Below are 13,079 nucleotides of genomic sequence, written 5' to 3' on the forward strand. Positions count from 1 at the left end.
GCGGTAGCGGGCTGTACCGGGCTGTAGCGGGCGGTAGCGGGGGGGCGGTAGCGGGGGGGCGGTAGCGGGCGTCTTTGGCAGCGGGTTGAACTGCGGCCGCTCGGAGGGTGACAAGTCGTCGAGGAAGGAAACGAGAGGAGAAACAAAACATTTCCTGATTCCTGGACAATCTGCAGAGGTCAGAGATGATAGGATCGAACTGAGTCATGGGAAAGTTAGGCAATTATTTACGAGAGAAAACTGGTGACACACATAAAACATTCACACTAATCGACTCTAAAAATATAAATTAGATACAAATCTGAGCAACGCTGTAAATAAATATCTTATAAATAGGACAAAGTTGGACCTTTCCTCAGTAGTTTTAGAATGGTCGGTGTAAGAACTAATATAAAACCTCAAAGAAGGTGTTAGTTTGAACTGAAATTGCGTTTTAATTGTCTGAAAGAGTGGAAAGAAAGAAAGGAAAGGAAAAACAAGTCAAGAAAGAACAAAAAACTCAAAGAAAGTGGAAAAATGTAAATAAATAATGAAAAACAATGAAAGAGAGAAAGAATAACAAGTAAAGAAAGAAATGAAACAAAAATCAAGTAAAGAAAGAAAGAGAACGAAAAACAAGTTAAGGCCTCAGACCTCGTTCTGTTGGCCCTCAGACCTCGTTCTGTTGGCCCTCAGACCACGTTCCTTAGGCCCTCAGACCACGTTCCTTAGGCCCTCAGACCACGTTCCTTAGGCCCTCAGACCACGTTCCTTAGGCCCTCAGACCACGTTCCTTAGGCCCTCAGACCACGTTCTTTAGGGCCTCAGACCACGTTCCTTAGGCCATGTGCAGTATTGCGTATCGTAGCCCAGTATTTACCTTTGGGCTCCTCCCTCTTGGCTCCTCCGTTGTGATATTTATTTACCTCGGCGCCCCGCACCGTATCTCCTCTATCGCTCGTCTGTTTTCTCCTTCCTGTTTTGTACCTGCCCTCTATCTCCCCATCTCGCCCCGCTCCTCGCACATGTGTTTTTACTCTCGCTTGTGTGTGTGTTTGGAGCGACCCGGAGTTCACCAGGGCTCCCTCGGATTCCGAGACGGGATAGAAATGTGCGAGGCGGCAGAGAAGCGACGGAGGACGTGAGCGAGATCGAGAAAGAACAGCGAAAACATTTGTCTGTAGTTCAAAAAACGCGGCGGAAAACGGTAAAACGTGCTTAACAGACACGATAAAATCAAAGTACATGAATTACAAAACACAAAGTAACAAGCAACGTGTTGGCACTGTGAAATTATTTTTAAAAAAAGGTTAAGTTGCTAAAAAAAAAAAAAAAGTAAAGTGCTAGATTAAAGTTGAACAAGCGGCGATAGAGCGCAACGATACAATTAGCGCGCTAACGTCGGTCACTTATTGCGGTGACGCACGCGACGACAAGCAACATCTAATATCTTTTACTCATTAAACCTGTGCGGGTTTTGAGCTAAACACGAGCCCAACGTTCGTGAAAACACAAGATTCAACCGCTAATGAACACAAGCAAATCCGCGCCGAGAAAACGTCAAGATCAGCTGACTTTAGTTTCATATGAGTGCGTTCGGCGATTACGGCAAGTACGAGATTTTGCCCTTACGTCATGGAACTTTATTTGCGAATTCTATTTAACTTAAATGACTGTCGATCTAAGGCTACGACTGACTGTTAAATGAATGAAATTACATTCGTGCTAACGTGCTAGCATTGTCGACGCAGATTCGGTAAATGACTCAAATTGGGGGATGAAAGATGGATAGGGAAACGGACGGGGAGCGACAGAAGGGTAGAAATGAGTGACTGAAAGATGGAGGAGAGATGGAGGGGGAAGAGAAAGAGCTAATGAAGGAGAGCGAGAAGCGGGAGGAAGTAAGAGGAGTGTGGAAATGATCGACTTAGAGCGGAGAAGAAAAAAGAAGTATAGAGAGAAAAAGAAAAAAGGAAGAGGGGAGAAAGGGAGAGGATATGGTGGGGGAGGAGGAGAGTGAAAGGGTGTGATCCAGAGTTCAGCGGGGCACTCGGAGGTTACGCAACGCGCCGAAGCCTCTGCGCTCGGGGCCAAGTTCAAAACAAATGCTTCATAAGCGTCGGCATGATAAAGGATTGACTTGTACTTCCTGCTCTTGGTGTGTCAGAGAACAGGTTTTCGAGTGGTTCTGCAACTTTATAACCTATTTTTTTTTTTTGGACCGTTCGTAGATGTCGGGCTTTAAAGGTGCATCGTGTAACTTTTCTGCTTCCTTTATTGTCAGTTTGATTACTTAAAGGTGTCAAAATACCAAGCTCGGGGGGTTGTGATATGGCCGCCAGTTGAAGTCATTGGCCGCCAGTTGAAGTCATTGGCCGTCAGTTGAAGTCATTGGCCGTCAGTTGAAGTCATTGGCCGTCAGTTGAAGTCATTGGCCGTCAGTTGAAGTCATTGGCCGTCAGTTGAAGTCATTGGCCGTCAGTTGAAGTCATTGGCCGTCAGTTGAAGTCATTGGCCGTCAGTTGAAGTCATTGGCCGTCAGTTGAAGTCATTGGCCGTCAGTTGAAGTCATTGGCCGTCAGTTGAAGTCATTGGCCGTCAGTTGAAGTCATTGGCCGTCAGTTGAAGTCATTTGTCGTCAGTCGGCGTCGGTGGCCGTCATTTGGATTCGACGGCCGTCATTTGGATTCGACGGCCGTCATTTGGATTCAAGCCGTCATTTGGATTCGATGACCGTCAGTTGGTCCGTGTCGACAGTTTAGTTTAGCCTTTAGCTTGTACGGCTACACTGAAAACGCGCGGTAGTGCTCTTCCCCCGCGCAACGTGACCGCTCCGACCAATCAGAACGAGAGTTGGCCAGAGCACACCAAGCGGAGTCGAAGGAAACTTGACGAATTTTAAACTGGTCGATGATCTGAAAACAATCGCCACAAAATCATACCTTTGTTTAACCGATCACGAGTGTTTTTGGGCTTGTGTTTTTACTTTGCGTTTAGGGGAAAATGCTTCCTTCGCTGCAGTTCCAAGGACTGGCCACTAGTCTAACTCACGACAGGTTTAAGCTAGCAATAGCCTGTCCAGTTATTGTAATAGATTCATGATTCTCAAAAAGATCTGACCTGTAACTTGGCCCATTGAGTTACATAGTGAACCTGACTTTCACTTAAAAAAATTAGACTGACTGATATTGGTTGTACTGTGGGCGGGGCTTAAAAATCTGACTGACGTTTTTTACTCATGGTTTAAAAATCAAGTGGTCCTAATCATTACCTTACTCACAGTTGTATTTTGATGTCAGTTTAATGTTAGATCTCGCCATGAAGAGGATCCAAACGCTAAAAATAATGATTAAAAAGCTCTTAAATGGATAAATGTTCAGTAATGTGTGTTTTTCTGTTGCAGTTGCTGGACCTGTTCACTCAGTGGGATTGGTCGACGTATTTGGCCGATTATGGAAAGTCCAACTCCAAATATCTGAGAGTGAATCCACACACGGCGCTGGCTCTGCTCGAGAAGTGAGAATCTCCTTCTTTTTTACACGATTTCCTCGGTGTACGGCGGCCCAGGAGGTTAAATTAAAAAGAATATTTAGTGTTCTCCGTGTAGAATCCTTCAGTCAGAATATTTGACCTTTATCTGGTTTAAAATGTATTTAAAAAATCTAAATATACTTAAGAAACTGACTAAATTGACTCATTGACGGATCAAAAAAACAAACAAACAATTGCTGACAAATTGACTACTAAAATAATGGTTGGTTATTATTATTGTTTATTTTAAATTGTATTATTATTTTAAAAAGGAATATTATTACTATTATATATTTTTCTTTACATAGGTCAGTTTGTTTTATGTATGTTTTTGTTGGTGTATGTTTGAAAAAATAAATTGAAAAAAATATATAAAATAAAATTGTTTTATGACATCCAAAAGAAATAAAAATTAAATAAATAGAAATAAATAAATAATACCAAAATAATAATAATAATACAAATGTAATTAAATAAATAGGAAAATATTTTTTTTTAAAAAGGTTTAGTAGCATGACAACCAAAAAAATTATAATAAAAAAGTAAGTTAAATAAATAGAAAGAAAAAAATAAAGAAAAAACGTTTGATAGCATGAAAACCAAAAAGATAATAATAAAAAAATTAATTAAATAAATAGAAGAAAAAACGTTTCATACCATGACAACCAAAAAAATAATAATGAAAAAAATAATCAAATAAATAGAAAAAGGTTTAATAGCATGACAACCAAAAAAATAATAATACAATTTTAAATAAAATAATGGTTATTTGCAGCATCACATGTTGCTCTGACCCTTCCAGGCCACCGTATTCTCACTTGTTGTTGTTGCTTGTGTGTCCTCTCTCTCACCTGTCTTTCCTCTCCTCGTCGTGTTATAACAGGTTATCAAAGCCGTGAGTACGCTCTGCACATGTGTGGCTTTTGTCTAACTCCCTGTAAATACAATTCCCCTCTAAAAAACACCCACGATTTGATTTGTTTTCCTTTTATCCGCGCATCACTAACACGGTCTGGGTGAAGATGGTCAGATTAGCAAACCCGCATAAACACGGACAAGTAAAAACACCAGAACCGTGGCCTCCAGGAGACCCGGGCGTCTGTGGTCTCCCCCGGCCCCAGGAGAAAGCACCACGCTGGGCCGAGGCTCCGAGCACGGCCCCCTGAACTTCCTGGAGGTCCCGAGACACGACCCCGCACTTTTTGCATGTGCAGTTGTGGCAGAATCGGGTTTAAATGTACGGAAACGACGCAATAGTGTTATTTTTCTGTGATAAATTGGAGATGGGACAAGATTGCAAAATGAAATTGATTAGATTGTGCACACTTGAGAAAAAATGTATCAATATAGACTTTTTTCTCACTTGTTTACATTCGTTACACCTTTTAAGAAGAAGCTATAGTTCCAAAAAGAACAACAATGACAAAATAAATATGTAAAAATAAGTATGTAATTATGTCAAAAATTGTGTCTCGTCCCATCCCTAATAAAAATGGAAATATATATATATATTTTTCAGCAACATTTTTAACAAACCAATCACTATTTCTTGAGTTTGTCGGATATGTGTTTGAAAATAACACTTGCAAGTTTGTAAAAGCATGTTTATGAGGTTTTTGAATAGGTTTATTTGCTGTGGATTTACAGTGTTTTGTTGGTTTTGTAGTGGTTTTTGTAGTTTCTATTTCCAATAACTTCCCGCCGGTGAAAAATATTGTTGAGCCAGGTCGTTCCATGTAAAATGTGTTGAATTTAGAATAATCCTAATGAGAGTCCTGAATTTCATCGGCATATCCTCATATCCAAAGCGAACAGCGCCGCGTGGACCTCAAACACGGCGGAAAATACAGTCGTGACGCACGTTTTAAGGGTTTGGGGCAGTTTGTCCAGGCGCTTTTGTATATATCAGGGTCTGCTAAAAATATGACCTCTAAAACGCACCAGAATACAGAAAATGACATGTTTTTTTTGTTCAAAACGTCGGGAGAGCACCACCTTCGGGGCTGTGAGGATGAAGGAGTTCAGAAATAGTCACTGGTCGTTATGTTTCAGCCTTCGAAGCCCCATATGACCGGCAGCGGCCCCATTTCTGCCTTGTTTTTTTTTCTTTTTACATAATTGTGACTTTATTGCCCCGTGTTTGAACGAGCTCCTCTTTGCCTCTGATCTGATGGTTCTGCTCCCGTTTCAGGATGAAGGAGACTGGGAAGAAGAACATGATTTTGGCTCAGCTGAGAAAGACCGACCGCGACCGCCAGAAACTCATCGACACCGTGATCAAACAGCTGAGAAACCTCATATCACAACATTAATATGACTTTAGAACCGCTCGTAACCGGATCAAACTTGTCTAAACTTGTCAAAACTGGTCTAAACTTGTCAAAACTGGTCTAAACTGGTCAAAACTGATCTAAACTGGTCAAAACTGGTCTAAAACTGGTCTGAACTTGTTAAAACTGGTCTGAACTTGTTAAAACTGGTCTAAAACTGGTCTACACTTGTCTACAGCTGGTCTGAACTAGTCTAAACTGGTCCAAAACTGGTCTTAACTTGTCTAAACTGGTCTGACCTTGTTTTAACTGGTCTGAACTTGTTAAAACTGGTCTAAAACTGTTCTAAACTGGTCTAAACTTGTCTAAACTGGTTCAGTCCAGTCTGAACTCTTCCAAACCAGCCAGAACCAGCCAGAATCGTACAAAAACCCATTGATAAAGTTGATAAAAGTCCATGAACACCCTTTAATATCAACCGTCCACACACTATGTTCTGTCCTTAGGGTTGGTTTCACAAAGTTAAAGGAGCACTATAACGTTTCTGTCCGTCTCCATGGAGATGTTATTGCTTTGGCTGGAATGTTCCCCAGTATGATATTAAACATGTTTTGTATGCTCACGCTCCACAGATCCGACCTGTATCTTGGCCTGGTGGCGACACATAGTTGTCGCTATGGAGATTTACGTTTAATGCCGTACTGTGGAACATTCTAGCTAAAGCAATAAGAGTTCACGTTCCTTTAAAATTTCAACTGACTTTTGACGTAAATGTGGTTCCAGCCAACGCACTCTGGATTATGCTGGATTTCTTTTCTTTTTTTTGGCGGGCTAATGGCTAATGGCTAATGCTAGTGGCTGATGTTAACAACGGATGCTAACTGCTAATGCCAATTGGCTGATGCTAACCTCTAATGCTAATTGCTAATGCTAATTGCTAATGCTAATTGCTAATTGCTAATGCTAATTGCTAATGCTAGTTGCTAATGCTAGTTGCTAATGCTAATTTGTAATTGCTAATGCTAATTGCTATTGCTAATGCGAATTGCTATTACTAATTGCTAATGCTAATTGCTAATGCTAATTGCTAATGCTAATTGCTAATGCTAATTGCTAATGCTAATTGCTAATGCTAATTGTTAATTGCTAATGCTAATTGATAATGCTAATTGTTAATGCTAATTGTTCATGCCAATTGCTCATGCCAATTGCTCATGCCAATTGTTCATGCTAATTGATCATGCTAATTGATCATGTCAATTGCTAATGCTTATTGCTCATGCTAATTGCTCATGCTTATTGCTCATGCCAATTGCTCATGCTAATTGCTCATGCTTATTGCTAATGCTAATTGCTCATGCTAATGCTGATTGCTATCCATGGTTTTCAGCTTTGTGTTTTATGCAACATTTTGAGGATTTTTCCCATTTAAAAGCCATTTAGTTTTCCCTATGGCAACAGCCCTAACTTCCCATCACTCTGAAACCCATGGAGAAAAAGAGTCCTTCAAATCGTCCTGAACTAGCCGAGGTGCTAAGCGATCGATGACGTTAGCATCGAACACACAATTGTAAGTCTATTTTTCGATCGCGAGAAGCGACGACTTTTGTGAAACCGACCCGGCCACATCATGCACTTTAAGAGAACGCCAATCCAAGTCGAACTCACTTCGACTTCGCAGGTCGCCGTGCCACACGTGTAGCTCTGGACGTATTTAAAACACGTTCAGCCTCCGAAATGTCCACAAGCGTCAGTCAAACTCATATTTACTTGTCTTTCGCAACTTAATCTCTTAACGTCTTCCATGTTCCGCCAACGTAGCCAACTGTCAAATACGCGTCGCAGTTGCCAAGAGAAAGTATAAATGTTTTGTTCTTCCAGATGCTACTAAATGACTAATACTGGGTCTGAAAGCTATTTTTGGAGCTTTTATTGTGAAACGCGCGTAAAATTTAGCCAAATATGTATCGTTAAATGACATATTAAACTTGTAGTCGTCTTCCATGTAAGTGTTTAGTGTTCGAACGACGTGTTACAAAGTTTTCTGGCAACTTTGACTCGCTCACATTGGGATTGTGGAGCGCGTTGTCGTAACCTGGCAACGTGCTTGTTCTGAGATGTCTTATTATTTGTATTTGTGTGTTTTCTAGGTCGTACGATGCACTGTTTTGTATCGCGTGTAGCGCCGAGCGATGCCAAAAAGAGTTTAGCGCTAGTTACTGTTACGTTTAAGCGCGTTGCCACGTATTAAAAAGATATTCAGCAAAATGTTTGTAGAGCACAATTCATACAGAACAAGAAGAGGTGCATTAAAATGGCAATAAAAACATGCGTATTTGTTATGAAATGGACTTTAAATTAAAATTTTGCAGATATTTTTCTGTCAGTCATATAGAAACTCTGCTTTGTAAACGGATTTGTTCAAAATATATGGCATTTAACTTCGTCTCCCATTTATTCAGCTACAGATGTTTTTATTGCCAAAAAAAGAAGAAAAAATAAGACCTTCCACTAAAAAAATGCACCAAAAAATACAATGACGCATTTAGACACACTATTAATAAATACGAAGCTGCAATGTGCAACAAAGTAAGATGTAAAGCTGAATATGTGGAAAAAATGTAATCTGCAAATAGAAATAGTTACGTTGGTTTACGTTGCAACTGAGGAATAACATCAAATTTAACCGATTATTTGACTTCTTTTTTTTTCTTCTTTTTTTAGAATTATAAGTGCACAAAAACGTTTTCAGAATTATTTTTTTTTGTAGCACTGAAAATTGTAATAAAAATCCTCATCACTTCCAAGTCCTTTTAAGTTGAAGTTGAAGATTATTTTCTTACTTCTTTTGTGTAATCAAACGTAGCGACCGGCCTTTTATTTTTTGAATGTCGTATATTTTCAGTGATGCTCAAGTCTTAAAAAAAAAAAAGCATAAATACCAACGACAGACTGGAATTGTATAGAAAAGCACGTACGAAGCACATAATGTTTAAAATGTTTAGTGTAGTGCTGGCTTTTAGTTATGTCATATTTTATAGTCATTTGAATTTATGAAATGATCTGTTTTGTGTTGTTAACGTTCCCTTGTTGGTAAAAATGATGTTTCTCTAGTTAGTTAGTTTGATTTTGCTTTGGTTTAGTAACATAAAAAAACATAATAGTTTAACACTTTACAATAACTACACTTTTTATATCCTTAATAAAGCATGAACAAAGACTTCATAATAAAGGTGGGTAATATATTGAAACGTAGATATTATGTTGTTTCACAGATATGCTAAATTTGAATATTGAGTATATTGTTTATAGTTTAAAAAAAATGTAAAAGAGCATTTTTTTTTTTTTTTTTTTTTTTTTTTTTTTTAAGGATATATTTCTTTTGTGATTAACTTAACACACATTTCACTAATTTAAACCTCAATTAATACATTTAAAGACTCCTATTGGCACATTTCTGTTAGATTGACATATTATTTGGGAAATTAAAACTGATATTTTTTTGGAAAATAAAGTAGTTAAATAAAACTATAAAAACTATCAAATGTAAAAAGATAACACGACAAATACAAAATAATAATTAAAAAAAGCAGAAACACAAAACTCACGCGGTGTTAAAAGCCATAGAACAAATTATTTATGTTATTAAGCATTATTTAGCATTATTTTTTCAGTACTGACACTAGTCATATTTAGTATCGTTTAGTATCTGGTTATTGATTTGCTTTAATAATTATATTTAAACTCAACTGAGCTCAAACCAGAACAGTCTTAATTTAAGTCATTTTATATTTCTCTGGACATTTCTACATTTATTCTGAATATTTTTCTTTTAAATTCAGGTTTAGTTTCCGTTTAACACCCAAACCTGAATCATTCTTGATAAACTGTTGCTCCTGTTACTATTGGTTATGAACTAAGTTGTTGTTCATGCTTTATTAAGGTGTAGTTACTGTATCATGTACATTTTGTATTTGGACAAAACAAAACAGAATCGAGTCGAAAGTGGTGTTTTAGTTTAGTTGCTATTTCCCACATGCTTGATGCCTGTCCCAACTCTTGAACTCGCTTCAGACTGAATCGTTCTAAAACAATAACATTTGATTACAAGAGAAACAAGGGTCACTTTTTCCTTTTTTGTTTACCTTGCGTCTCTAAAACTACCACTCAATTCCCTGCGTCCAGTTTTGAACCACGAGCGAAGAATGTTTAAGTTTCACGACAAAAAATGTAAAAGTTGAACCGATCTTTTAGAATTTTTGTCTTCCAAAAAATCTTGTTTTCGATGATTCGATTTCTCAGATCGAAGTTTGTCATCTGGAGGTTTTATTCTGTATTTTTTTGATCGAGATGTTTCAGTGATCTGAGGCTTTAGATTGACGATGGCTTCCAGATTGGCAAAGTTACTCGATTTTAAAAAAACATTAAAAAAATAAAAAATTCTACCTTGGAATTACAAAAATCTCATAGGTTGTTACAGATTTTCTTGTGCAATAACATTTTTTTTTTTTTCACTTTATAAAGGGACAAATCTGCTGTTTGTTTAAAGGGATTCACATTTTTTTTATGTTAAGTTTGTTTTTTTCACAGTTATATATTTGTATGTGTTATTTTTAAGAGGGATTTTTGGGACACTTCATAAATGTGCCTTTGCTGTATCGTGTACGGGATTGTTTTGTGGTGGGATTTACGGACAAAATTGTTTCATGTTTTTCAGTTTATGGATTTATGTTTTTGAGGTATTGTTTTAAAACTAACTAAAAAACGTTTGAATCGCAGTTAATACTTGGAAATGTAAAATTCTATCAAAATTCGGACGCTGCGCGGAAAATGTAACCAGAACGTGCTAATTTGCTAACACTTTCACTTATTTCCAGATTGACCACCATTTTGCCTTTGCCCTTTCTTGTTTTTTGTTTTTTTACATTTTCATTTTTGGGGACATGAGCACTGTAAAAGCGCCTCTAAAAACCACTAATGAAATACTAAAACTACTTAATAAACAACTCTGGAATATATCGTGTGTTCTTGTCTTGTCATTGAGTTATTTACGGTCATTTATGATTCTAGTCTTTATTGTCCTTTTAATAAACCAGGTAAGAAGAAGGTAAATATCCAGAAAGTGAGGACAGAAATCATCAAAACATTTACACAGAATCGGCATTTAAAAGTACAGACACATTGTTTTAACTTGAGACCAGTTTACGCAACCCCAAGTCCGATTGAAGGGAGTTCCAAGCTGAGGGAGCAGCTTGAAACTGTCCTCAATCGAAGGGACAGACAAGCTACAAATGTCATGCGAGTTCTGGGTGCACAGATACTAGGTCGGCGCACAGATACTGGGTCGGCGCACAGATACTGGGTTGGCGCAGGATACTAGGTCGGCGCACAGATACTAGGTCGGCGCACAGATACTGGGTCGGCGGTTAAAATGTGTGATACTTTAGTTTACGGTGTTAAAAAGCATGAAAATCGGGCTCGCCGTTATAACTGGAAAAATTGCAACGCTCTTTCTCACAGGAAATGGAGCATGCAACACACTCTTTAGCGTCTTTAGCGTCTTTAGCGTCTTTAGCGTCTTCAGCGTCTTCAGCGTCTTTAGCGTCTTTAGCGTCTTCAGCGTCTTCAGCGTCTTCAGCGTCTTTAGCGTCTTCAGCGTCTTCAGCGTCTTCAGCGTCTTTAGCGTCTTCAGCGTCTTCAGCGTCTTTAGCGTCTTCAGCGTCTTCAGCGTCTTCAGCGTCTTTAGCGTCTTCAGCGTCTTCAGCGTCTTTAGCGTCTTTAGCGTCTTTAGCGTCTTCAGCGTCTTCAGCGTCTTTAGCGTCTTTAGCGTCTTCAGCGTCTTCAGCGTCTTTAGCGTCTTTAGCGTCTTTAGCGTCTTTAGCGTCTTCAGCGTCTTCAGCGTCTTTAGCGTCTTTAGCGTCTTTAGCGTCTTCAGCGTCTTCAGCGTCTTTAGCGTCTTTAGCGTCTTCAGCGTCTTCAGCGTCTTTAGCGTCTTTAGCGTCTTTAGCGTCTTCAGCGTCTTCAGCGTCTTTAGCGTCTTTAGCGTCTTTAGCGTCTTTAGCGTCTTCAGCGTCTTCAGCGTCTTTAGCTCTCCGTCACGGCGAGTGCGGCTAATGAAGATGAACGAGACTCTGCTGCGTTTCCGTGAACTGATGACTCCGGGGGTCACAGGCTACGCACACTCTCGCCGGCACTGATTTAAAGCCGCCGCTCGAGACTCGCAGCGCGCGCAACGCCTTTGAAAACGTCCCCTTTGTGTACGTCTGTGCGTAACTCTCGATATTTGTGCCGCACTTTCGACAGCACGGACTTGGATGTGTGTGGTTCACGAATGTGTTTGACGTTCATTTTCTCTAAACTCGTCGGAGAGGAGATTCTTCCGTAGCCACAGCTGCCCTGAAAGACACGACCCAATGAAAATAATATCTATAAAAACGATGTATTTGATTTAAATGGCACTTTTTGACACTCTGAGATGACTGACTGGTCACTAATGTGTTGCCGGACCAGACAAGAATACACACTTTTCCAATAATTTTACAAAGATGCGAGTCTGTGGTCATCGCCGTCTTCTCTGCGAGTTCGGGTGGGCGTGATTGACAGGTGGATTAGCCAATCAGGGACAGGCTGTGGGGGGATGAGGAGGTGGTGACCAGACCTCGTGTATGGAATATAAGAGGTTTATCGAAGCTATAAAGTAGTTATTATAATGTGTTACCGTAAAAATTTATGTTTGACAAATAGTTTTGGTAAAACATAAGTATTAATTATACTAGGTTTTTCTTTATTCAATTACTGCCATAATTTACAATCATTCAAACATTAACAATGTTCGTCACATTAAAATAATAACTTTTAACACGTTTTCAAGTTCTTTTTCAAGTACTTTTTAAAATTCCAGTCACCGTTTGCTTTGCTCTGAACACGTTTTCTTAATTTTCAGACTTTTATGCTCCACAATATAAAAAACTTGGACACAGTAGCTCCAAAAATACAATTCGTAATGAGTAAGTAGGAACTAAAATTGTGATTATTTCTGTTTTATTGTTAATGTCATTGTTTGTTTGAACTTTTTACATTTTATTACAGTTTACAGTGCTCAAAAAGAGTAGAATAAAGGGAAAAATACTGTTTTTTCTAATGTTTTTCCAACCCTTCTTCGTTAAGAAAATGAAATATTCCGCCCTTTTCAGAAGCTATTGTCAGTTAGACCCATTTTAAGCTATTGTTGCCATGGGAACGCGAGCACTGGGGACTGGGTGGGTCCTCTGACTAAATGTTCTTGGTGCTTTTAAGTGC

General features: G+C 38.9%; 1 protein-coding gene across 1 annotated transcript in view; it reads left to right on the top strand.

Moving 5' to 3' along the window:
• The window catches only part of LOC140371529 (exocyst complex component 6B-like), an 86,859-nt gene extending 81,028 nt beyond the window's left edge, over positions 1–5,831 (top strand). Inside the window, exons 17-18 of the mRNA XM_072458699.1 lie at positions 3,383–3,495; positions 5,702–5,831. Of these exons, the coding sequence (XP_072314800.1) occupies positions 3,383–3,495; positions 5,702–5,822 (234 nt within the window). The 3' untranslated portion in view covers positions 5,823–5,831. The remainder of the gene's footprint in view (positions 1–3,382; positions 3,496–5,701) is intronic.
• Positions 5,832–13,079: the final 7,248 nt, after the last annotated feature.

Source organism: Eucyclogobius newberryi, unplaced genomic scaffold, assembly GCF_026437365.1.
Source record: "Eucyclogobius newberryi isolate DKJ021-1_F unplaced genomic scaffold, fEucNew1.0.hap1 SCAF_22, whole genome shotgun sequence".
NCBI lineage: Eukaryota > Metazoa > Chordata > Actinopteri > Gobiiformes > Gobiidae > Eucyclogobius > Eucyclogobius newberryi.